At 38.3% G+C, this 27,792-nt stretch overlaps 1 protein-coding gene and 1 pseudogene across 1 annotated transcript in view; one reads left to right on the forward strand and one right to left on the reverse strand.

The window, feature by feature from the left end:
- Positions 1-27,792, forward strand: part of LRRC9 (leucine rich repeat containing 9) — a 152,439-nt gene that overhangs the window by 16,144 nt on the left and 108,503 nt on the right. Inside the window, exons 7-9 of the mRNA XM_006891820.1 lie at positions 11,179-11,334; positions 22,138-22,334; positions 25,316-25,447. Coding sequence (XP_006891882.1) covers positions 11,179-11,334; positions 22,138-22,334; positions 25,316-25,447 — 485 coding nt within the window. The remainder of the gene's footprint in view (positions 1-11,178; positions 11,335-22,137; positions 22,335-25,315; positions 25,448-27,792) is intronic.
- Positions 26,009-26,767, reverse strand: LOC102858238 (annotated as a pseudogene).

Raw genomic sequence — 27,792 nt, forward strand, 5'->3', positions numbered from 1 at the left:
AATCTCAATCTCTTCGCCATCCATCCTGACGCTGCCAATTGGTCCAGTGGTGAAGATTTTTGTCTTCCGGACATTGAGCCTCAATCCATACTGAAGGCTGCAGTCCTTGACCCTTTGCAGCAAGCATTTCAGGTCCTCCTCAGTTTCAGCAAGCAGGGTTGCGTCATCTGCACAATGCAGATTGTTAATAGATCTTCCACCCATCGTGACACCACACTTCTCCTCATAGAGCCCAGCCTCTTGGATAATTTGTTCTGCATACTGGTTGAAAAGGTATGGAGATAGGACACATCCCTGGTGTATGCTTTTCCCAGTTTTGAACCATGCAGTGTTTCCTTGCTCTGTTCTGACTACTGCCTCTTGGTCCAAGTATAGGTTTTGCATTAGAACGATCAAGTGTTCTGGGATTCCCATTCTTCTGAGAGTCAGCCACAGTTTGTTATGATTCACACAGTCAAATGCCTTTGCATAATCAATGAAACACAGAGAGACATTCTTCTGGTGTTCCCTGCTTTCAGCCAAGACCCATCTAACATCAGCTACAATATCCCTAGTACCACGACCACGACCCCTTCTAAACACAGCCTGGCCTTCTGACAGTTCTCTGCTTATGTGCTGTTCCAGTTGTTTTTTGGATAATCTTTAGTAGAATTTTGCTTGCGTGTGAAATCAATATCGTTCTATAGTTTCCACACTCTGTTGGGTCACCCTTCTTTGGAATGGGAAGAAATATAGATCTCTTGCAGCAGTTGGCTAAGTGGTTGTTCTCCATATTTCTTGGCACAACTTGGTGAGCACATGCAGGGCAGAATCTGTGAGCTGAAATATGTCAGTTGGTATACCATCTATTCCTGGGGCCTTATTTTTTTGCCATTTCCTTCAAATCAGCTTGAACTTCTTCCTTCATCACCACAGGCTCTTGCTCATATGTGATTTCATTAAATTCTTCTGTGTCTGCTAGTTCCTTTTGATACAGTGACTCAGTATATTCTTTCCATCTTCTTTTAATACTTCCTGGATCATTTAATACAATGATAAAAAAGAAAAAAATCACCGTTCGTGGGACTTTCATTTTAGTCAAAGAAGATAGATAAGCAACTAAATTAGTAAATCGTATGTCAGAAAGAAGTAAGTTCTATAGAGAAAAAAAGACTGAAGGAAAGGCCCCAAAGAGGAAGTGGAAAGAGTTCTGTTACCTTGTTGTTCGTATTTGCCATCGAGTCAGGTATGATTCATAGTGACATTATGAACAAAAGATCTGAACCCTGTTCTATCCTGTGCCTTCCTCACACTTTCTGACACACAAGAGTCCGTTGCTGCAGTTACCATGTCAGTCCACCTAGTTGAGGGTCTTCCTCTCCTTTGTTGACCCTCCACCCTTCCCAGCATCATGTCCCTCTCCAAGGAATAGCACCTTCTAGGAACATGCCCTAAGTATGTGAGGTAAAGCCTCATCATTCTTGACTCCTTAGAGCACTCTAGCTGCACCCTCTCCAAGACATAGCTGTTTGTTCTATTGGCTGCTCATGGGATGTTCAGTGCTCTTCAACACCATAGCTGAATGACATCAGTTTTGTTTCGGTTTGGGGTTTTTTTCTGTCCTGTTCAAATGCTATTACCTTGAGGTGGTTGCAAATAATGTCACAGAACAAATTATGTGTAAATTGTTAAATAGATAATTAATTTCCTCTAAAATTTTACCCAAACCACAACAAAAATAAAAATAAATAAAATTGATTTTTTCTCAGCTATTTAAGAAAATAAAAGGAATGAAGGAATGGTATTGTTAATAGTGATAGTTGCTAGTTATTTTCTATAGTATTGCTAAGCTCTGTTGGTAAGGTGACATTCAAGTAGAGACTGAAGAAAGTGATAGAACAAGTTGTAAGACTAACTTGCATTTCAGGATCACCAAATACAAAGACATTGAGACAGGAGCATACATCTTTTTTTAAAAAAATTTTATTATTTTTGTGTGAGTGTACCCTCAAATCAGATCTGACTGGTACAGGAGGAGATTGTCCCTCCTTCCCCGGCAGAGTATCTGGTGGATTCGAACTGTGCGTCTATGGGATTGTAGGTGCAGCTCCTTGCTACTAAGCCACCAGAGCTCCCAGGAGCATACATCTTATATTTGAAGAATATCAAGGATAGTTTGGCTAAACTCTGTAATTGAAAGAGAGAGAGAGATAGAAAGAGAGAGAATTAAGATGTAAAAACAGTAGTGGCAGGGGCCATATTCTGCAGAACTCTGTAGGATGTTGTGAGGAAGGATGCTGGATTTTACTCTGAGTGAAATGAGAGCCACTGGAAATTGTTGAGTAAAGGAGGGACAATGTATATTATATGTGTGTGTGTTTGTTTGTTTGTTTTTATTTAATTTTTTATTTTATTATTATTTTTTACGTGTACCATCAAATCAGATCTGACTGGTACAGGAGGAGATTGTCCCCCCTTCTCCAGCAGAGCATCTGGTGGATTTGAACCACATACCTCTGGGATTGCAATACAGCTTCTTGCCACTAGGCCACCAGAGCTCCCTGTATATTATGTTTTTAAAAGAGCCTTTTTAAAATGTATTAAAAATAGACAATTAAAGGGAGAAAGGTAAAAGGAAGACCAGTGGGAATGTAATCCTGGTAACTTGGATTAGAGATGTTGATGGTTTGATGATGAACGATGTTATGGAGAAGGTGGTAAAAAGCAGTCAGATTAGTAGAAGTTAGAAGATAGAACTCATCAAGATTTGCTGATAAATTGGATGTGAGATGTAAGACAAGAAATAAGAATCAGTTTGCTGGCCTAAGCACCAGATAGCAGGAGTTACTATTTGATGAAGTAAGGAGGAAGAATATGGGAGTAAGTTTAAGAAGAATAGTCACTGTTTAATTTTAAGGGTGTCTATTTGGGTGAACTCTTAAACATCTAAGTACTTAGAAATATTAGTCTGCTGGAAGGTTCATGTTGGAGATATAAAGTGAGAAATGAAAACAGAAAGAAGATACTTTAAGGCATGAACTAGATGAATCACCAAGAGAATGATGTGGATAGAGAAGTTTGTTACGTGAATGTTAGATACTGGGAGGGGTGGAGACTAAAGAGAACCAATAAAAGCAAATTATACTGACATTCTGACTGAGATATTCATGCATTTGGTGCAGTCATACATTTTTAACAGTTACTATACTTGAAAGAACAACATAAAAAATTATTATATAATTCCTGCCATCTTGTGTTCACTTATATCCATTGTATTTCAGTTTTTCTCCTGTCAAATATGTAATCTTTCCTTTATCTTCTAAGTTCCAGATAGGATTAAATATAACATAACTCAACTTTTGATTCAAACCAAAACTGTTATTCACATTCAAAGCATTTTAATTTTAGGACTGCATGTAATTTTCCTAGGTATTTCTTCACTGCTATTCATAACATGACAAGTTGCAGCAATTCTCCAATATGATAAACTCTCAACCTAAGGGCTATTGATTCTTAAAATTTGCCCCTACCTGATGGCACTATGGAGTAGTTTTTAAGTGGTTTAAAATCAGGGAAAGCATACCCCAGGTTGTAGGGTTGGGCTGTTTTTGTTGTGTTTTTTTTTCTCCGTATCTATTCAGTCTGTATGCTGACCAAATCATTTGAGAAGCTGGACTGTATGAAAAGAATATGGCATCGGTATCAGAGGAAGACCCAACAACCTGCATTATATAGATGACACAACCTTGCTTGCAAGTGAAGAGGACTTGAAACACTTGGTATGGAAAATTGTGGACTACAGCCTTCTATATGGATTCTTTCTCAATATCAAGAAGACAAAAATCCTCACCACTGGGCCAATAAGCAACATCATGATAGATGGAAAGCAGATTGATATTGTCAACTATTTCATCTTACTTGGATTCACAATCAACACCCTTGGTAACAGTCTTCAGAAGATAAGGAAACGTATTGCTTTGTGCAAGTCCACTATTAGGGACCTCTCAAAAGTACTGAGGAGCAATAGTGTTAGTTTGGAGAGTAAGGTACACCTGATTCAGGCCATGGTCTTTTCAGTCACTTGCTATGTATCTGAGAGCTGGACATGGAATAAGGATAACAGGAGAACTGATAACTGAGTTGTGGTGTTGGAGAAGAGTACTGAATATCTCACAGACTGCCAAAAGACCAAATAAATGTCTTGGGGAAAGTGTAGGCAGAATGCTCCTTAGATGCAAAAACAGGGACACTTTGTCTTACATACTTTGGACATGTTGTGGTTAGAGGCTATTTCTTGGAAAGGTACATCATGTTTGGAAAGGTGGAGGGCCAGTGAGGGAGCGGAAAATCCTCAGTGAGTTGGATTGACAACAGTGACTGTCGCGGTGGACTCAAGTGAGTCAGATATGATCAGGATAGAACAGGGTTCAGGTGGGTTGTTAATAGGGTCTCTAGAAGTCTTATTCAATAGTACATAAAAATAACTGCAGCATTTGGAGTGGACTGCTTAATCAGCAAATGGCAACTAAGTCAAGACCCATCTTGATGATTACCAGAGACTCAGCATGGACAGAAGGAAGAAGATGGAGTTTGGATCAGTTCAAACCCCATGCATAGCCAAGGTCCTTCGGTAATGATGATGTCAGGGATGATAAGGATGGCACAGGATAGGACAGGGCTCAAAATCTGTTTTTCATCGCATTACTATGAGTCATACACAAAGACACCTGACAGCAGCAGTAGTCCTTCATCGCAGGATTGTTTTGGGGATCCAAGTAATTACTAGATATAAAAGTTCCATTTTAACTTTATTTTTTCCCCATTTTAACTTTAATGCTATGTAAAAAACCTTTGAAATTTTGGTTCAGTATATTTCTCTGTATGACTTTTTATTGAAGTAAAATTTTTATTTTATACTGGTTTACTTATTCTTTATGACTTTTTATGTCATTTCTTTTTGCCCATCAAAAATATCATTGGATCAACATTTGTTTTAACAGTACAACCATAAAATTGAGTTATCATTATAAATTCTAATTAAAATAAACACACATACACACGTTTTCTAACTTAACAGGAAAGTAGTTCTACCAAAGTCCTTGAAATGAAAATCACACTGACAATTTCTGTGGGAAAAGAATTTTTTTTTTCTATTTTAAAAGTTGACTTTTTATTTTAAATAGGAAAGCATTTCTAGTGCTACAGGCATCAAGGTATTCAAAAGGCATCAAAACGTGGTGCATAGCAACTCTGGATCATAAAGGCTTTTATTTTTGAGGGTAGCAGAGCAACCCCCAAAGGTCTTCAAGGACCTTGAAAGTGAGGCAGCTAGGCCAGGGACAGGAGGAAGGAGGCAAGTCTGTTCATCTTCCTAGAACTTTATCAGAAAGGCCAGCCCCCTGCGCCTAATCTGGGCCAAGGCAGCTTCAGGCTTCCTACAACAGGCTCTGAAGCCAATCTCACTATCCACACTTTGATACACATAATAACTTTCAAAGAAAAAAGGAAAACAAAAGCTCTAAGAGGGATGAAAGTAATTTGCTGAAAGACCTTTCTCTCTAACTAGTTTCAAGAGAGAAATTTAAAACATGGTTTCAAAAAGAAAAAGAAAGACCTTAAGTCCTCATCCTCGGTCAACAGCTTCCATCTGGTTGACTAAAGGTGGGCAACAGACTGGCTCCTTCAGCCCAGGCCTCACAGGCTGTGTAGAGCCCTGAGAAGTAAGCGCTACAATCTTGAGTTAACAGTGCTGAGACTGCAGCCAGCCTTATGGCCTCACATGTGAACACTCAATAAAGTTGTTTCCTGAATAACTGAATGTACACTATTTCATTTAAGAGCATGCTGCAAATTTCAGGGGCTTTAAAAGAAGCCTAGGCCTTGGAGCAAGTAATTGATTCTATGAGGGGGCAGGGCTAAAGGCAGGGTTTGGAAAAGGTACCCACCATGGGTACCTCCTTTGGTAGACAGAAGGCTGGCATTTTTCGCTGGCCCCCATTTTGGGTGCCAGCCTTACCAGCAGCAGCACCAGGGCATCTTTGGTGTAGAGGGTTGGGTCTATTATCTCACCTCATTTTTAGGTTTGCCTCAAAGCCTTTTTGAGAAAAAGCTCGTTTCTAGGCCATGCAGACCAGTGAGCGTAGGCCAGAATCATTTCAGGCTGTAAACAGAATGGGGAATAAGCCTTCCATTGCCAGTGTGAATCTTCAAACCTTCCCCTCGGGAGTCCTATGTTGTTTTTTTTCCCCTGCTCCTGGTCTGAAGCAGAGTTATTTGTGCTTAGTCCTGACATCCCCTGGCATCTAGAAATTAGTTAGAACCAACAAAATTGCCTAAACTATAATGAGGCTGTGGCTTCAATGGCTACAGAATAGACAAAGGGTGTTCTAACCTGGGAAACATTCTGCGACCAGAGGACACAAACAGTACTGCACAGCCCACCTGTTTCTAAGATGGCAAGAAAAGAAAGCTACCAAGCAAGAACCCACCTTTCAAAGTCCCCTTATGTGCAGCCATGTTACCCAAAGACCTAAGGGAAAAAGCCATTTCAATACAGCGCCAGTATGGAGAGACTGCAAGGTTACCTAGAAAATTACAAAAAAGGCTACACTCTGGAATGTCTTTATATTCCAACACTTCAATGATGGAATGGTCACTTCTCATTCTATCTAACAGTTTACTTTTATAAAGAGGTATGAGCTACGTTTGGCTTTACTTCCTATGAATCTATAAAAGGCTTCAGGACACATGCTGAGTTTCTGAGGCATAGGTATGGGTATGGGATAATTTTTTTCCTTTGTTTGCCTCTGGAAATTTTTATCAAAAGTTCCTATTTTAAAAAAATATCACCAAAGCTAAAAGGCCCTTCAAATGACCATAAAGCATACAAATAACCAATCCTAGCTAAATAACCAGGTCACCTGCAAAAGCAGCCATCTCAGAAATGGAGAGTCTGCTGCAATCACACTCAAAAGCACCCATCATATAAAATTATCCTATTTAAATACGAAAAGCAAAAAGCTAATCTCCTCAAGACTCGAACAGCCAATGCTGTTCCTTATTCTTATACAAAATCTACCCCAAGGCCTGAGGCAGAGGACTGCTGAAGGCCTTCAGATGACCCTAAAGCAGTATGTGGATGGTGTTCTGAACTTGATGTTAGTCCTGGAAATTGAAGTTCAGAATTTTTTTAAATACACACACACACACACACACACACACACACACACACAAAATTATAATCTGCTCTCACAGTTCATTTTACAATTTATAATATAGTGTTCCCTACTTTTTCAAGTTCTTATTATCTCCTCTCAGAACAATAGGAGTCAAAATGTCTTTTTTATAATATTTGTTCATTGCTCTTACTGCTATGGTAGGTTTTTGTGATTTTGAAACCGCTCAGTACAATAGAACAACTTCTGTTCCTGTTTTTAAATATGGTGTAACTGTTTCTTGCCATCGAGTCAACTACAATTCACAACGATCTTATGAAAGACAGATCTGAACTGTGCACTATCAAGCGCCTCCCTCACCACCTCTGATATGCTCAGGCCCATATGAGAGCCACCATGCCAGCCCCTCATGTTGAGGGTCTTCCTCCCTTTTTCAGACTTTCTACATTTCACAGCATGATGTCCTTTTTAATTTTTAGTTCTTTTTATTTTATTTTTTCTATTTTTGTGTGTATGTACCATCAAATCAGATCTGACTGGTACAGGATGAGATTGTCCCTCCCTCTCCAGCAGAGCATTTGGTGGATTCAAACAGCTCTGGGATTGCAGTGCAGCTTTTTGCCATGATGTCCTTTTTCAAAGACTGATAAGGTGCCTGCATGTTATCCTTAAAACATGCCCAGTGTTATGGAAAACATTGTTTCACCATCCTTGCCTCTAATGAGTACCCTGGATGCACTTTCCCCTCCATGACAGACTTGTTTGTATATTCTTATTTAAAAAATTTTTTTTATTTTATTTTTGTGTGTGTGTACTGTCAAATCAGATCTGACTGGTACAGGAGATTTCCCCTCCTTCAGCAGAGCATATGGTGGATTTGAACCATTTACCTCTGAGATTACAGTGCAACTTCTTGCCACTAGGCCACCAGAGTTCCCTCTTGTTTGTATATTTTTCTAAATTCTTAATAAAGTAGAAAATAAAGTGGAAGAAACACTGAAGTAATACACTAGAAACTATAGAGAACATCATAAGGAATTTTATATAATTCCTGCCCTCATGTGTTAAATTAGTGGCTCTTTGTGGAGAGTTATGTTTTAAATATGTGAGAACATAATTACCAAAAATAAATAAAAATAGTAGTATTTTGTCTTTTCATAGGGGGCTGCCAAGTTAAATTTTAATTTCATATTAATGGCATATGATGTCTTAGTGTAAGTATTTAAGTTTAGTAACTGATATTAAACATGCTTATCTGAAATTCAAATTTAATGGTATTTTGCATGTTATCTGGCAATCCTCCTCTAATCTATGTTCTCTTACTAATTTGGATTTTAGAGTTATACGTTGTTTTAGCTGTCACTTACTCAAAATACTATAAATTGAGTTTAAAAATTTTTTCTAAATAAGCCAAAAATCAAGAAACGCTGCTGCCATTTTGTTATGTTTTCTCCCCAACCCCGCTAACTAATCCATTTGCATCTCAGAAATTGAGTTCTCCCTTATCAAGATTTTTCCCTATCAGCTCTAAAATATTGCATCATCTTAAAACAAACATTTTTATAATTTGTTTTATGAATATTAATTCCTCATTTTTGGCAGAGGAACTTAGTGATTTCGGCTCCAGAACCTCAGAGTTTGCAGTCACACTGGGGAAAGAGAATTCTATTTTGTCTGTTCACCATGCAATATGCTGGTCTCTGTTAAGATTTTTATGCCAAATAATTCTGAGATCTTGGTTATTCATTCTTTATGAAAAATGTAATACGAACTTGAGCCTGCATCAGTGGAAAGGACATGTTCAGAAAAGTGTGCAAGTCCTCCAACTTAGTTGAGGTACAAATACCCTTATAAAGACAAATAGCTTTGTTATGTTAAATACTTAAAGCTAGGTCATATTTTTATGTTACACCTGATTTATTTCTTTTCTTCTCACATAGTTCATTTTTGGTTAATTCCCAAGCACTAATTAACGATACATTTTATGTGGTAAAGTTGATTAATCTACTGTATTTAATCTATTAATAATTGAATGATACATTGGAATTAAGATAATTATATTGGATTGACTATTTAATAATTTTCTCAGCCTAAAACCAGTTCATGTGGAACATGAAATGTTTAAGTATTTTATAGCCATGCTTTTAAATACGTAATTAAGCTTAAATTTACTATAATGTTTTTTATTAAGCTTCTTTCTTTTCCTGCTGAATTAATCAAATGGGAATTCTCTCTATGTGGAACAGAGTATGCTAACACACTCTCAAAATGTATTTCCAGAATAATCAAAAACATGTATCTTTTTCAAGCTCAAATCCTTATATTTCTTCTTGACACCACTGTTTCACTCATTTTTCAAATATTATCCATCTTAAAACATTGGCCTAATGGAAGGAAGCTGTGCAACCAAGTCAAAGATGGGTGATTGTCATCTCTGGCCCTCGGCCAGGTTCAAATTGTCTTCCTGTCAAACATTGTTCTAGGTGGTATAGCACCGGTCTGTGCGTTGCTGTACAGAGGTAACTCGTGGTTGCTGTGATGCTGAAGCCTGTGACAGTGATGTGCCAATCGTGGTAATGGGCACCCATGGTGGACAGTGTTGGCTGGAGCTTCCCGACTAAATGAAGCCTGGAAGCAGGAGCGGCATCCACTTCCAAAATGGCTTGCCTCTGGAAACTCTATGTACGAACAGTGCTCAGGCTGTTCGTTCATAGGTTCACTATGAGTCATCTACAACTCGACAGCATTAAACAACAACAACAACATATTTGTTTTAGTTCTGCCATTTACTTAGCTAAATGAAACATCTGTGTAAATTGAATTTCTTTTTAAAAAAATTTTTTTATTATTCAATGAAAATTTACAGAGACTTTGGATTTCCTTTCATTCATTGTTGCACTCTTCTCCTCATCCACCCCTCCCCCCGTAAACTCCCGTCTTTGAAAAGTAAAAGAAAAATTCTTTCATTATTTTACAAACACTCCCCGCTAGTCCACTCACTATGCAGCCTTTGCTCTGGACTCCTGTCAAGACAAAAATACCTACTCACATATCCCTTTTAAACAGTTTTCTCCCTCATCTGTTTCAATGCAGTATTCATTATTTATCCCATCTTTCTTGGTCTCCCCTCAGCCCCTATGTCAGTCCTGTTTTACAACAGTGACACTATGTAGTATTTGTCCTTTGTGACTGAGACACTTCGGTCAGCATAATGTCCTCCAGGGTCACCCATTCTGAATAATATTGCATGAGTTCCTTGTATTTCAATGCAGTGTAGTATTCCTTTATGTGAATATACCAAAGCTTCTCTATCCATTTGTTTGACGATGGGCACTTAGGTTGTTTTCAACTTCTTGCTATTGTGAACAAAGCTGCGATAAACATGGGTGTGCATATATGTGTTTGGATGTCAGTTATGGTCTCTTTGGGGTATATTCCCAGTAGTGGAATTGCTGGGTCAAACAGTGGTTTCACCCTTTTAGACTTCCATCAGCAGTTCCAGTTTCTCTACAACCTGACCAGCATTTGTTGCTTGCTGTTCTGTTAAGTTTTGCTATTCTTACTGGTGTAAGGTGATATCTCATAGTTGTTTTGATTTGCATCTCTCTTAGAGCTAGGGTTTTTGAACATTTCTTCATGTGCTTGTTAGCCATCTGAATGTCTTCTTTGGTGAAGTGTCTGTTCATATCCTGTGCCCATTTTTCAATTTGATTATTTACCTTTATCTTGTGGTGGTAAATTGAATTTCTTCTGTTGTGTTTTTATTCTGACATCCTAGAAATAAATGAGAATATGCCTCATATTTAGAATAATATTCACAAAAAATATCTGGTTTTTTAAATTTTGTTTAATATTGAAGTTTAATATTGAAATTTATGTAGGTATTATCACTCAGTTATTATTACTAGAGTGTGAAAAACTTTCTAATTGTATAGAATGTGATACTCATTAATACCACTAAAGACTATTAATACATAATTTTGCTTATTTTAGCCTAAGTCTTGCTTTTATTCCTCCCGTTTAGACCACAGCTATGAAGAAAATAATGTACTACAACATGCGAATAAAAACTCTGCAAAGAAATCTCAGTGAAGACCTTGAAAAACTGAATGATCGAAAATGCAAATTACAGAAGTTACCAGAAGAACGAATAAAATTATTCATCTTTGTTAGAAAAAATGTAAGTTCTAACTTCCTAAAATTTAATTGGTTACATGTTAAGAAAACTTTCAAGTAAAGTAGCATTGTTGTTGTTGTGTCGTAGAGTCAGAACTGACCCATAGTTGACCCTCCAGTGGGTTTTCAGAGGCAATTAATTCCACAGGAGGAGATTACCCATTCTTCTCCCACAAAGTAGTAATATCTTTTAAAACAGCATTCTGGCAAAGAAAAAAAAACAACCCAAAACCCACAAAAATGGCATTCTGTGCTTAGAAATATGTAATTTTTTAAAGTGTAAGATAATTTGTTATTAAGTTTTTAAAAATCTCTGTAGTATAAGGTTCAGATAATTAAAAAGATTGGTTAGTCTTATTCCAGGAGCTGCATTTTTATTAGATACCAGTAGGCTGTGCTCAAAATTCATGCTCTTGTTTAGTGCTAGGATTTTCCTTACTAATATGTGACAACTTTAAATCAGACAATCCCTTATATATATATTATCTCTCTTGGCTTATTTAGGAAAATGTAAGCCCTGAAAAAGTAAAGATTATTTAACACAAAATAGAAACTTGTTTATTTGAGAATTTACAAAAGAGATGTATGAAAAAATAATGAATTCTTCAACAAATGGTATTAGAAAAATAGTCAAAATGTTTGGGAATAAAAGATTTGAAGCTCTGCTGTACACTATACCAAAAGTAAATACCTTTTGGGTAGAAAATAAAATGTAAATAAAAACCTTAAAAAAATTTAAGAATATATATGGATATTTAATTGATCCCAGCCTGCCAGAAATAAAAAGAAACACTAGAAGTAATGAAAGAACAAAATGGATATGGATTTAAATACCAGCTCACCAGGTTGTGCCAAGAAGTCTGGAGGACAACTACCTGGCCAACTGACTAGAAGAGATCCATATTTATTCTCTGATTCAAAATCCTACTGTTCACGTCATGCTGTGATGGTCAGTCTCTGTGGAGCGTAAAGTACTCTCTGTGTCCCGTCTTTACGCAGCTTGCTATCCCTCTGGCTCTTCATACTGTGCTCTCCACCTCCGCCATCTTCCAACCTCCAGATCCATATTTATTCTCATTTCAAAAAGAAAGCTGACCCGACAGAATATGGAAATTATCATACAATATCACTCATATCACACAAGCAAAATTCTACTAAAGGTTATCCAGAAGTTACTGGAAGAGTACATTGACAGAAAACTACCAGAAGTACAAGTTGGGTTTAGAAGAGGCTGTTGCACTAGAGACATTATTGCCAATGTCAGATGCATCTTGCCAGAAAGCAAAGAATACAAGAGAGATATCTCTGTTTCACTAACTATGCAATGTCATTTGACTGTGTAGATCACAACAAATTGTGGTTAATGTTCCAGAACACTTGATTGTGCTTATGTGAAACCTATACTTGGACCAGGAAGCAGTCCTCATAACAGAGCAGGGAAACACTGCATGGTTCAAAATCAGGAAGGGAGAGCATCAAGGATGCATCCTGTCTCCATACCTTCAGTCTGTATACAGAACAGCTTGATCGGGAGGTGAGGCTTTATGAGGATTAATGTGGCATCAGGATTGGAAGAAGACTCATCAATAATCTACGTTATGCAGGTGACACAGCCTTGCTTGCTGAAACTGAGGTGGACCTGAAGTGCTTGCTGCAGAATGTAAAGGACTGTAGTCTTCAATATGGATTGAAGCTCAACATCAAGAAAACAAAGACTCTCATCAATGAGCCAATTAGCAGTACCGTGATGGATCGAGAAGAGATTGGGATTGTTGACAATTTCAGCTTACTCAGCTCCACAATCAACAGTCTTGGCTCCAGCAGTCAGGAAATCAGAAGAGGAATTGCATTAGGTAAATCTGCTGTCAGAGACCTCTCCAGAGTGCTCTTGAAGAGCAGTGATGTCCGTCTGGAGACTAACGTGCACCTGATCCAGGTCATGGTCTTCTAAATTACTTGCTATGCATCGGAGAGCTGGGTAATGACTAAGGATAATAGAAGAATTGATGCCTTTGAGTTCTAGTGCTGGAGGAGTGTCTTGAGCATACCATGGACTGCCAAGAAAACAAATAGTTCTGTCTTGGTGAGGGTGAAACCAAGTTTCTCCTTGGAGGCTAGGATTTTGAAGCTACATCTTACATACTTTGTGCATGTGGCCAGGAGGGACCAATCCTTGGAGAAGGACATCATACTCGGAAGGGTGGAGAGACAGTGCAGGAGCGGAAGTCCCTGGATGAGATGGATTGACTCAGTGACTGGGACTTTGGGGTTGGATGTGACGGAGTCAGTGAAACTGGCTCAGGACAGGACAGGCTTCAGAGCTCTTGTATACGGGGTCACCATGAGTCGCAGGTGATTGGACAGCACATAACAACAACAACAAAACAATAAATAAAAAAATGTTGTGTACTAAAAATCATTATTAATAAAATTAGGTAATAATTGATAACCAGAATAATTTCTTCCAACGAACAGCAGAAAATTTGATTGTTGTTATTAGGTGTCTTCAAAGCAACTACAACTCCTGCTCCTTTGAACATGAGATCAAAACCTTGCCCTTTCCTTAGCTATCTTCATCGTCTCCGTTATGCTCTTGCTTATTGTTGCAGTCTCTGTGTTAGTCATGCACATTGAAGGTCTTTCTCTCTTTTCCTGGCCCTCAACTTTTCCAAGCACAGTATCTTTCCCAAAGATCGATAACTCTTGAAATCATGCCCAAAGTATATGTGATGAATTTTTACAGTCCTTGCCTTAAAGGAATACCCAAGGAACATTTCCTCCAAGACATATCTGTTTGTTCTTTTGACAGTTCATGGTACAGTCAGTATTCTTTGCCAACACCCCAATTTGAAGACATTGATTCTTCTTCGGTCTTTCTTTTTCATTGTCTAACGTGTGTGTGTGTGTGTGTGTGTGTGTGTGTGTGTGTGCGTGTGTGTGTAGCAATTGAAAATACTATGACCAGGGTCAGGTGCACCTTAGTCTTTAGACTGACATCGTTGCTCTTAAGCATTTTGGAAAATAGGTCTTTGTCAGCAGTTTCTCCCCGTGCAACATGTCTTTTGATTTCTTGATTGCCTGCTCCTATGGGTGTTGGTTATAGAACCAATAAAAATAAATAGTTGGTAACATCAGTCTTTTCTGTGTCAGAATGTTGCCTGTTGGTCCAGGTGTGAGGATTTTTGTTTCCTTGATTTTGAGGTATGATCCATATTGAAGACTGTAGTATTTGAACTTCTGTAGCAAGTGCTTCAAATCCTCTTCATTTTGGGCAATAAAAGTTGTATCATCTGTAGAATGCATAATGTATGTTGTATAATGTATGTGTAATGTTTGTTAATACATCTTCCTCCAATACTGATACCACATTCTTCATATAGTCTACCTTTTAAAAAGATTTGCTCAGCATACAGACTGTGTAGGTATGGTGAAAGGATACAACCCTGACACACAGCTTTCTTGATTTTAACCCATGCAGTATTTCTTTGTTCTGTTTGAACAACTGCTTCTTGATCTATTTACAGGTTTTAATGCTAATGAGTACAATTAGCAAAAAGAGAAACAGTATATAACCAAGTAGAAAAATTGACCAATGTGCACAAAGTAGTAGTTTGCAGAAAGAAATGAGCAATTACTAATAAATATTTTTTTAGTAGACTGCAACTTCATTAGTCATTTCCAAATGCTACTTAAGATAATAAGAAACCATTTTTACCTATAAAATTATCATATTAGTCCCCAGACTGGTAAAGATGGATACAGCACTAGTGTATCAGTGATGGAAGTGTCACATTGGTCATTTATATCCAGAGCCAAAAAATGTTCACAGTCTTTAATAAGTTTATTTCTAGGGGTTTGAATAAAGATCTAGATAGAAGAACCTTTGCAATTGTATTAGGAATAACAAAAAATAAAGTTGAAAATAATCTCAACAATAAGGGGGAAATGTTATTCTTAAAACAGATGTTAATATTTTTTTTTCAAAATGTAGTCATTAAAAACTAAGTTTTTCAAATATGTTTAGTGTTTATCTAAAGTAAGCATTATTAGGAAAATTATAAATCTGAGAAAAATCTTAGTGCTCCTTAGAAGCAAAGAACATGAAACTTGGTCTCACATACTTTGCTGTATTGTCAGGAGGGCCCAGGTCTTGGAAAAGGATGTCATGCTTGGAAAAGTGGAGGGTCAGCAGAAGAGCTGAAGGCCAGGCAAGGTTTCTTTCTATCTGCTGTACATAGGGTAGCTATGAATCGAAGTGGACTTGACAGCAGCTAATAACAACAGTGTAAAAATTAATGAAATTTCATTAGTTTATTGAAAACCACAGGAGATAACCTGTAGAAAAATTTTTGTCATTTGCATATACAAATACATCTGTAAAGCAAAATCTACAAATACAAGAAATACTAGCTATAGATTCTACAGACAGTGCACCCTTAATAGTGCTAGTGTAGTATCTGTAGCTAGAACAAGAGGTATGGTTTGAATAGACCAAGGGGATACTATGTAATTTAAAGTCAAAAGATATATATGCCCAGGTTGCGTCTTTTCACCATACTTAATCTGAATATTGAATAAATAATTCAAGAAGCTGAACTATATGATGAAGAATCTTAACTGTGACTGTTAACAACCTATGATATGCAACTGATATATCTTGCTTGTCAAAAGTGAAAAGGGCTTGAAGCACTTGCTGATAAAGATTAAAGACTATACCTCAGTATACATTGTACCTCAATATAAAAGAAACCCATACTCTCACAACTTGTTCAATAAGCCACATCATGGAGAAATGTTGATGTCAAGGATTTGATGATAATTGTATGTGTAACCAGTGCCAAGGGATCAAAGTACATATGACATCAGACATATCTATTGCAACAACCTCTTTAAAATCTTAAAAATCAAAGTTGTCTCTTTGATGACCCAAGCAACAGTTTTTTTAGTCACTGTATGTATATTCATATGAAGGCTGGACAATAAGAAAAAGAATAGATGCATTTGAATTATATTATTGTTGTTATGTGTTGTTGAGTCATCTGCTACTCTTAGCGACCCTCTGTATAAAAGTTCTGAAGCCTCCCCTGTCCTGAGCCAGTCTCACTGTCTCTGACATACCTACCCCCATTGCCCTAGTCACAGTATCAATCCATCTCATCCAGTGTCTTTCTCTCCTGCACTGTCCCCCAACCCTTCCAAGTATGAAGTCCTTCTCCAAGGATCAGTCTCTCCTGGCCATGTGCCCAAAGTATGTAAGATGTAGCTTCAAAATCCTAGCCTCCAAGAAGAAACTTGGTTTCACTGTCTCCAAGACAGACCTATTCATTTTCTTGGCAGTCCATAGAATGTTCAGGATTCTTCAGCACCACAACTCAAACCATCAGTTCTTTTATCATCCTTAGTAATTATCCAGCTCTGAGTCACAAGTGACTCGACAACACTTAACAGCAACAACTAATGCATAGCAAGTAATTGTGAAGACTATGGCCTGGATCAGGTGCACTTTAGTCTATAGACTGACATTATTGCTTGTCAGTACTCTGGAAAGGTCTCTTAGAGCAGATATATTTAATGAAATAATTTTTTTTTATTTCCTGACCTGCCAGTGGCAAGAGTTTTGATTGTGGAGCCAAGCAAGCTGTAACTGTTAACAACCTCAGTCTCTTTTCTATCCATCATAATGCTCCCAATTGGCCCAATGGTGAGAATCTTTGTCTTCTTGATGTTGAGCCTCAATCCATATTGAAGATTATAGTTCTTGACCTTCTGAAGCAAGTGCTTCAGGTTTTCCTCAGTTTCAACAAGCAAGATTGTGTCATCTGTATAATGTAGGTTGTTTTTTGTTTGTTTGTTACTGGTTTTAATTGAGATTTTAATGAAAGTTTACAGAGAACTTTGTTCATTGTCCATTCATTGTTGCACATTTTTCTCCCTGCCCACTCTGCCTCCGAGATGGCTTTTCTCTTTAAGAAGAGAAAAAAAAAATTCTTTCATTGTTGTACAATCTTCTCCCTATTTCACTTCATTATGCAGTTCTTATTCTGGACTGTTGTCATGCAAGTGTTGATTATACCACAGACTGTTAGGAGGACAGACAGATTCCAAGGATTCTGAAGCTTTGTTTGACATACTTTGGGCATGTTGCAAAAAGCGACCAGTCCTTGGAGAGGGAGTCATGCTTGTGAGGGTGGAGGGACAGCACAAGAGAGGAAGACCCTCGATAAGATGGATCGATTCAGTGATTAGGATAATGGGAGTATGTGTGTTGGAGACAGTGAGGTTGGCGCTGGATAGAGTAGGATTTAGCACTCTTGTACATAGGGTCGCTATGAGTTGCAAGAGACTCAACAGCATATAACAACAACAACCACATATTCCTTTTAGGAAGTTCTATTCCTCATCTGTTTTAGTGTAGTGTACATTATTTATCCCCCTTTACTTAGTTTCCACCCCCATACCCCATGTCAGTTCTGTTTTATAACAGTGGCCTTATGCAGTATTTGTCCTTTTGTGACTGAGATATTTTACTCAGCAAAATGTCCTTGAGGGTCCCCATTTTGTATATTTCATGAGTTCCTTGTTTTTCAACGCAGTGTAGTATTCCATCATGTAATATACCACAGCTTCTCTATCCATTTGTTTGTTGATGGGCACTTGGGTTGTTTCCATCTCTTTGCTATTGTGAACAAAGCCACAGTAAGCATGAGTGTGCATATATCTGCTTGGGTGGCAGTTCTGATTTCTTTAGGGTGTATTCCCAGAAGTGGAATTGCTGGGTCAAATGGTATCTCTATTTGCAATTTTTGAGAAAGTGCCATACTGCCTTCCAGAGAGGTTGTACCACTTTACACTCCCACCAACAGTGAATAAGGGTTCCAGTTTTTCCACAACCTTGCCAGCATTTGTCATTTGCTGTTTTGTTGAACTTTTCTATTGTTAGTGGGGTGAGATGACATCTCATAGTTAATTTGATTTGCATCTCTCTTAGGGCTAGAGATTTTGAACATTTCTTCATGAATTTGTTTGCCATCTGAATGTCTTCTTGGTGAAGTACCTCTTCATATCTTGTGCCTATTTTGTAATTGGGTTGTTTACCTTATCTTGTTGTGGTTATCACGTAGATTGTTGGTGAGTCTTCCTCCAATCCTGATGCCATGTTCCTCTTAAGAAAGCCCTGCTTCCTGAATGATTTATTCTGCATATAGATTGAAAAGGTATGGAGACAGGATGCATCAGTGATGTACTCCTTTCCTGATTTTGAACCATGCAGTGTTTCCCTGCTCTGTTCTAAGGACTGCTTCCTGGTCCCAGAATAGGTTCCACATAAGCATGATCAAGTGTTCTGTGATTCCCATTCTCTTCAAGGTTAACCACAATTTGTTGTTATCCACACAGTCAAATACCTTCGGATAGTTAATGAAACACAGATATCCCTCTCGTACTCTTTGCTTTCTGCAAAGATCCATTTGATGTTGGCGACAATGTCTTTAGTGCCACAGCCTCTTCTAAACTTAGCTTTTATTTCTGGTAGTTCTCTGTCAATGTACTGTTCCAGAAATTTCTGGATAATCTTCAGCAGGATTTTGCTTGCACGTGAGATAAGTGATACTGTACGAAAATTTCCACCTTCTGTTGGGTCAGCTTTTTTTGGAATGGGAATAATTATATATCTCTTCCAGTGAGTTGACCAAGCAGTTGTCCTCCAGACTTCTTGGCAAAACCTGGTAAGCACATTTAAGGCAGTCTCGGAAGCTGTATAGCCAGAATGCCTCTTAGAAGGGAGAATGGCGAGACTCTATCTTGCATACTTTTGACATATCATCAGGAAGAACCAGTCCCTGTTGAAAGACATCAGTCTTGGTAAAATTAAAAGATTGGCAGAGAAGAGGAAGACTACCATTGGGATGGATTGACAAAGTGAGCTCAGGCATACCTACTATTGTAATGATGGTGCAGGACTGATCAGTATTTTGTTTGTTATGCATAGAAATCGCCGTGAAACACACCAGACTCAATAACACCTAACAACAACAGACTGCAAACTTTTTAAAACAATAACTTTGGTTAATGTGGTTTTAACAACTGGATGACCAACTGACGTTGAGTTGACTCCAACTCTTAACACCCCTAATGGACATAATAAGACTGACCCTGTAAATATTTACAAGAGCAGGTTCCCTCATCTTTTCCTCAGATTGAGATTGCACCTGGTAGGTTAGAACCACTAACCTTTCCATTAGAGCCCAACACAGAACTCACTGTAACCACTGTGGAGAAGTCCAGATAATTGAGAAGGTTTTGTTTCTATATACCTTGACTCTGCTTCTGTGGATATTGATTTGTACAGTACATTTATCTTGAAGTCCTACAAGGCATTCAAGGTATTTGCTTTGATTCCAAAATTTAAAAGAATGTCCAACACTTCAGTAATCAAGATAAATAATACTTAGTGTGATACTTTTAAAAATAAAAATTAATGTAAAAAATCTGTAAGGAGTAAAATATAAATAATTTCTTTTTTGTTTGCTTTTTGCTTCCACTTCTCTTTTCCTCAAAATATAAAAATTTTAAACAAATACTGGTGCTGTCTTGGATCTTATAGGAAATGGAGGCAAAAAGAAAATGTATACCGCTATACACTTGGACTGTGTGGCTGTTGTTTTCCTGTACATCTCGAATAGTGTATTTGTTGTTGTTGTTATGTGCCGTCGAATCGCTTGCGACTCATAGTGACCGTATGTACAACAGCCCTAAACTCTGCTGTCTGTGCCAATCACACCATCCCAATTGCCCCAGTCACTGAATCAATCCACCTCATAGAGAGCCTTCCCCTCCTGCGCTGTCCCTTCACCCTACCAAGCAAGATGTCCTTCTCCAAGGACCGGTCCCTCCTTGCAACATGTCCAAAGTATGTTAGATGAAGCCGCAGAATCCTTGCCTCCAAGGAGCTGCCTGGTTTAACCTTCTCCAGGATGAACCTGTTTGTTTTCCTAGCAGTCCAGGGTACCTTCAATACTCTTCTCCAGCACCACAGCTCAAAGGCATCAATTCTCCTTCTATCCTCCTTAGTCATTGTCCAACTCTCTGATGCCTAACAAGTGATTACGAAGACCATGGCCTGTATCAGACGCACCTTAGTTTCCAGAGAAACACCATTGCTCTTTAACACTTTGGAGAGGTCCCTAACAGCAGAATTTCCCATGGCAGTATGTCTTCTAATTTCCTGGCTACTGGTGCCAAGAGTGTTGACTGTGGAGCCAAGCAAACTAAAGCTGTGAACAATCTCAATCTCTTCACCATCCATCCTGATGCTGCCAATTGGTCCAGTAGTGAGAATCTTTGTCTTCTTGATATTGAGCCTCAATGCATATTGGAGGCTGCAGTCCTTGACCCTCTGCAGCAAGTGCTTCAGGTCCTCCTCACTTTCTGCAAGCAGGATTGTGTCATCTGCACAACGCAGATTGTTGATAGATCTCTCACCAATCTTGACCCCACATTCCTCCTCATAGAGCCCAGCCTCCCAGATAATCTGTTCTGCATACGGGTTGAAAAGATATGGAGACAGGACACATCCCTGACGCACGCCCTTCCCAATTTTGAACCATGCAGTGTTTCCTTGCTCTGTTCTGATGACTGCCTCTTGGTCCGAGTATAGGTTTCTCATTAGCACGATCAAGTGTTCTGGGATTCCCATTCTTCTGAGAGTCAACCACAGTTTGTTATGATCCACACAGTCAAACACCTTTGTATAGTCAATGAAACACAGATATACATTCCTCTGGTATTCCCTGCTTTCAGCCAAGATCCATCTAACATTAGCTGCAAGATCCCTAGTACCACGACCCCTTCTAAACCCAGCCTGGACTTCTGGCAGTTCTCTGCTAATGTGTTGTTCCATTCGTTTTTGGGTAATCTTCAGTAGAATCTTGCTTGCATGTGAAATTAATGAGATTGTTCTATAGTTTCCACACTCTGTTGGCTCATCCTTCTTTGGGATGGGAACAAATATAGATCTCTTCCAGTCAGTTGGCCAAGTGGTTGTTTTCCAGATTTCTTGGCACAACTTGGTGAGCACATCCAGGGCAGCGTCTGTCTGTTAGCTTAAATATTGTGTATTAAATGTTTTGTGGATTTCTTTTGAGAACACTGTAATTGAAATATTTTTGGAAAATTGAAAAATAACTGTGTTAAAAGTTACATTGTTTGAAGTTTAAATATTTTATTTATACCACAGATTTATTATAATTTTATGTTCCTGACTTTGACAGAAGCAAACTCATGAACTTTTCTCATTTTCAACTGAGAAAATTATCATCTTTGAGATTTGAAAGACCATCAATTGACCAAGAGAAATTGGCTGACAAAACTTGCAGAGAGGTGTAACCACCAGGTGTACTATTGTATTAGGTGCCGCTGAGACAGTTATCCTCCCACTGGCCCTGGGTACAGCAGATGAAAACTTGCAGAGAGGTGTAACCACACGGTGCTGCTGAGTCAGTCCTCCTCATAGTGGCCCTGAGTACAACAGGTCAAAACTGGGTTCAGTCCTCACAATCCTCACAATCTCTGCTGTGATCTATCAATTATCTTAGGTGTTTTGTGGGGTTTTTTTTTTGTACTTTGCTATTTTAAATTAGCTGTGTATGTAGGTTGCAGCAAGTTAGTATTGCTTGATGGCAATGAGTTTGTCTTTGTGAGCTGTTTTTAATTATATATCGGGATTCCATTTTTGAAAAGTAATGTCTGAATTCAGCCTTTGCCTTTGTGTGTTTTCTTTTAATTTTATTCTCTCATACTTTTTTAACAGTTGGAAAGGGAACTTTCTGAACTTAAAGGATCTGTAAGAATGCACAGTGATGGATCCAATAATAATCAAATATCAGAACTTGAAACATCAAAGAACTGTGAAAGTGCTAAGGAAGAACCAAGTCTTCAACAGAAGATAATGATGAAACTAAATGCCTTGAATGAAAGGGTAGCATTCTGGAACAAAAAGATAGATGAGTATGTATAATGAATGGTCTTGTGCAAATTTGAAGTGAGAGGTCTACCAGTTGAGCTCAGGTCCCTGATTTCAGGAATAGAAAGCAATTATAGTATGTTAATGCTCCTTAGAAGACAAGAAGGTGAGTTGGGATTACTCAGAGCTGAACTTCCAGAGTTTTTTCAGAGGCGGTAAACCACATGGGAGGAAATTGTGCATCTTTCTGCCATGGAGCAGCTAGTGAATTAAAATTGTGTACCTTTGATGTGGCAACTCAGCTCCTTACCAGTAGGCCACCAGACCTACCCTAGTCTCACATACTTTTGGTATATTATCCAGACAGGCCAATTCCTGAAGAGGAATGCTCAGACAAAAAGAGGAAAACCCTCAGTGAGGTGGATTGACAGAGTGACTGTAAAAATGGGATTAAGCACAGAAGAAACTGTAAGAAAGCTACAAGGTTAGACAGGGATTAATTTTGTTATACATAGGATCACTGTGAGTGGGAGTTGACTCCATAGCACCTAAAAATAACAGCAGTAAACTAAAGTGTAAAATATGTTTTCAATCCAGTGTCCTACCCCATATAGGCAATATTGATTCAAAATATTTTATGGAGAAAGTTCTTAATTAGGAACAGTGAAACTGCTCTTTGAGAGGCTTCGTGTCATAGCACTCTCTACTACTTGCAAACTAAAAACAATAGAGATGCTCTTGCTGTAGACCAGACCACATAATTGAGACCAGGCAAATTATAAATACAGTTGTGTGGAATCACATAGAAACATGCTCAGGTTGACTGTAGGAATATAAAACAAGGAGACTTGGGAAATTTATTTACTGAGGATTTTTAAAAAATTATGGAGTACTTAGTAAGTTGATTTGCCTTGTAATATATCGGTAATAATAGCTAAGATTGATTGAACTTTTATTTTTGCCCACACTGTTTGCTAAGAGTTTTGTGTAGTACTCCCAAAACACCATATTTTGAGGCGTGGTTGTTAGGTTCTGTAAGTGTCAGAATCCTTGAAAATTGGCTTTATAAGCCATTATGTTAGCCCCCATTAGGAGCAGGTTGCCAGCTACCTTAATTGTGGACACATGAGCTTTCAAATAATCAACAGCTGTGGAATCCATGTAAGAGTGTTTTCTACACTGTAAAAAAGGGCAATGATGGTGGTACAGACATTGTGAAGAGACTTTGGCACTGCTATGAAGAGACTGGCAAGGTGTAACCAGAGGAAAAGCTGATTTTTAAGTTTTCTGGGATAAAAGCCACAGTTAAAGGTTTTGCGTGCTGGATGGTTAAAGAAAATGCTGACTTAGAATTGCTCTGAGACAATGTTTGCTGGATGATTGAGGAAATAAGACGCTTCTTGCATTTGTGCTGCTGAACTGAACCTGAATTTCACTAATTGGGGGAACCTTGTTAATCTGGTTTGAGATAGCTGGACTAAATCCGGATTTATATCGGGAGATATTTTTTGCCTCCTCCACTCCCCAATTTATTTCCCTAATAAACCTTACAACTAGCTGTGAGTCAAGTCAAAGAGTCAACAATGAGTCTTAGACCCAAATGACTGGTAGAAAGAGGTGCAAAAGCATGGCGGTGGCATGTCTGACCAAGCAGCTGCTTGTTGTTATGGATATTATTGATGGAGACAGTTCCCTTTTATGAAACCAGTAGAAGCCAGACTCAGCCACCTTCATGTTGCATCCCCTCCTTTCACAGTGCCCTTAAGCTGGTTCTGAGTCATGGTGACCCAGTGTACAACAGAACAAAACACAGCTCAGGCCTGTACCATCTTCATTATCACTACTGTGCATGAACCCATTGTTTCAAACCCTGACAATCCATTCCATCAAGTCTTCCTCTTTTTCATTGACTTCTGCTATACCAGCCATGATACTTATCCTCAGGGCCTGGCTTTTCTTAATAAAATGACCAAAGTGTATGAAATGAAGCCTCACCATCCTCATTTATAAGGAGCATTCTCATTGCACTTTGTCTAAGACATATTTGTTTTAATATTATTTGCCAACACCACAATTCAAAACATCAATTCTTCTTCAAGTCTACGTTGTTCATTGGCCAACTTTCACATGCATCTGAGGCAATTAAAAATACTCTGGCTTGAGTCAGGGACACCTTAGTCCTCAGAGTGGCATCCTTCCTCTTTAGTACTTTAAAGAGGGCCTCTGGCAGGAAGAAGATCGGTGTGAAAAACAATGTATATGGGCTTCATGAACTTTGTAAGTAAACCAGTATAAAATAAAAAACCAAGATAAAAAATTTTAAAAACAACATAAAAAATTAAAAAAGCAACTCTAACTCATTGTCATTGTCTTGGAGCTGACTCGTAGCTGACATTCCAGCAAGTTTACAGAAGCTGTAAATCACACAGGAGATTGCCTGTTTTTCTCCTTCAGTGGTCCTATAGAACTGGCTACTTTTAGATTAACAGCACAACACCCTATAGACTACGCAACTAGAAATCCCTGTGTAGGTATATTGTCTGTGGTCGAATAGGAACCGACCCATAGCTTACTCTCCAGTGGGTTTTTAGAAGCAGTAAATTGCACTGAAGAAGATTACTTGTTTTCCTGTTGTCGATTCAAACTGCATGCCTTTTGGATAACAGCACAGCTCCTTACCACCGGGCCACCAGAGCTCCCTGTGTAGGCATATTTTTTTTTTCAGTTGAGATATAAATGATGTTATTATTGACATTTTGCTGAGTAAACGGAGGCTTACAAAGGCTAAATAACTTGTCCAAGATCTAAGAGACTAAGTATTGGTTTTCTATCCTTCACAAATTAAAGTTAACAAAATTTGAGTTCTTTTGATTGTTAAAAATTAGAATCTCTTTACTTGGCTTGATTGTTAACACCAAATTATATACATTGAAAAAAACCTTGTATTTCAACACCAGTTTAAAAAAATAGCTATCATAGATTTTCACATAATGATCTAATTGATTTGTTTCATTTTCTTCAACAGAATTGAAGCAATTTATCGAATTGAAGTAAAACAAAAGAAGAAAAGTCATGGCCTGTTGATCCCATTTTTGTTAATTGAATTGGAAACTGTGGGAAATATCCATTTTGAAGAAGGCACTCAATCTGATGACTGGTAAGTTTGAAATACATTTATTACTTTAAAAATAATTTTAAGTGCTTAGAATCATCCATAAAAATATAAGATTATAAAAACTTAAAATATCCTACTTATAAAAGAATTCTCATGTAGAATAGTTATTCATTGAAAATTGGTGTGTACCTTTCCATCAATACACAGAACTCTTGACATCTTTGCTCTGAGCTAAGCTTGAAAATATCCTAATAGTATTTCATTGCTTATTACCCAGTTTTCCTTCACCCAAGAACAGAATATAATTTTTTCTGTTTATAACTTTTATTACTTATAATGCCAACTTACAGAATATAGTTTTTTGCTTTGTACATTGGTAATTTTTCATTAGAATTATCAAAGACAGATATCTTTGACGTCCATGACTGAGCTTAACAGTGTTTAACAGTAGTTTTATTAGGTAAATCCTTGCAAGTATCCAATATTAAGTTCAATTTACTTCATAACATTATCAGCAATTCTTAATAATCCTAAGCCAGCCAACCTAAGGACAGAAGGCCTGCTCCCAGTAACTTCTAAGTTGACAGGAAGACTGAAAGAGGACTATGACTTGAGTCCAAGTCTCTCACCAACCACAGCCAGATCATCACTGGTGAACTCATGGTAAGGAACCTCAAGGTTGAGAGGTACAGGCCCCTTATGATCCTGCCGGATGCATCATAGTGTGACCCATGCCAAGGGCAGTAATAGCCATGAAAATCTGCATTTGCAATAGGTACACAACCAAGATGAATGCAAACACCTATTAGAATAACACTAAGGATTCTTCACTTGTTCTAAATCATGCTGGGGGTCTCAGTTGGGACACTTCAACTGCAGCTTCCTGTTCAGTTTCCTTCTGGGTTCGATGATGCACAGAGGTTCGCCTCTCCACTTGAAGGCCATGTTCTTGCCTTCTGGGATATCAGATAACTTGATTTCAGTCTTCAACATAGCCAGTAGATCAGCTGAAGCACTCATACTAGAAAAAAACTAGGAGACAACATTCTTGGCAGCGTATGCGACACCCACAGTAGTTGTTGCAGTTATCAAATAGGAGAAGCCTTTTCTGGCCTCATTGATTTCTTTTGAAGACTGTGCTGTCTAACACTTCAGCACAAAGTCAGAAAAGTCAGCTACTCTGATATCTCTGTGGGAATAACGAACAGAAGCGAATACATTGAGGCCAACAGAGACGACCAAAGGCCTGCTCGCAGCCTGCCCACTCAGCAGCTCCGGGGACAAAAAGGACCGCATCAGATCCAGCACAAGTAGCTCCGAGGTGGCCAGGGACCACAGTGCGCCTACCACTCCATGCACCATGGCTGACAGGCGGGAGCAAAAGGCCAGAATATAATTTTTAGAAAAAGAGTTTATGATCAAAAATTACCTTCTATATGTGTTTATAATGTCTGTTTATGGACTACTGGGTTCAGCAGTAGAACAAGAATATGGAATAGGAAACCAAGTAAGCAGGGATGCCAAAGCAGGATTGGCAAGAGTACGTTGTTACCATGGGAGTAGGCATACATTTGCCTGGCAAATCACCTGGAAAAAATCACCTGGATATCCTAGTCAAGATAGAATCAATATCTAGAGGTAGGTAGAGTCAGGATGCACATTGCAAACCAGGAATTCAAGTGAAAAGTCCATGTAGAGAAAAATTAAGAGGACCACTAGAAACAGATAACCATACATACTTCAGAATCAAATCCTGATGGAAACAAGGAAATGGTTGCGTTGTCTCAAGGAGAAGGCACAAGTAATTGATTCAAAAAAAAATTTTGATAAGAAAGAAACTGCTGCCAACAGCAGCACAAATTCTTACATTTCTAGAATCACTTTCTCAATATGAAGTAGACACACATGACCCCACAGCTGTATTATGAACTTGGGGTGTGTGGAGAGGCGTGTGGAGCTATAGGAAGGACTGTGTACATCATCTGGGAGTGTGATTTTACTCGGTCTCTGTTTACTCGTCTCATTTTTACGGAGTAGGATGAAATATCTTTATTAACCTTTTAGAAAAAAATGTGATAGTTACAAATGACATTAAACTAAGCCCCTTGATTTCTAATAGATGTGATTTTTAACTTTGCTCATTGAGTAAAAGGTTCTCAGGGTTTTGAGGATACTTGGATGGAGGAGTGTGACCAACACAGCCCAGGAAAGAAAGAGACCTCATAAAGTACATACATTTGTTTGCCCAGTAGTTGGCACTGTTTGCTTAACAACCATACTTAATTTTTATGTACAGATAAGAGGTAATTATCCCAGTAAGTAAAGGCCTTGATTTTTTTCCAAGTTGAAAAGTGGAATGATATCTCTCATTACAGGTTCACAAATAA

Source organism: Elephantulus edwardii, unplaced genomic scaffold, assembly GCF_000299155.1.
Source record: "Elephantulus edwardii isolate Elephantulus edwardi_28Jun2011 unplaced genomic scaffold, EleEdw1.0 scaffold00104, whole genome shotgun sequence".
Classification (NCBI taxonomy): domain Eukaryota; kingdom Metazoa; phylum Chordata; class Mammalia; order Macroscelidea; family Macroscelididae; genus Elephantulus; species Elephantulus edwardii.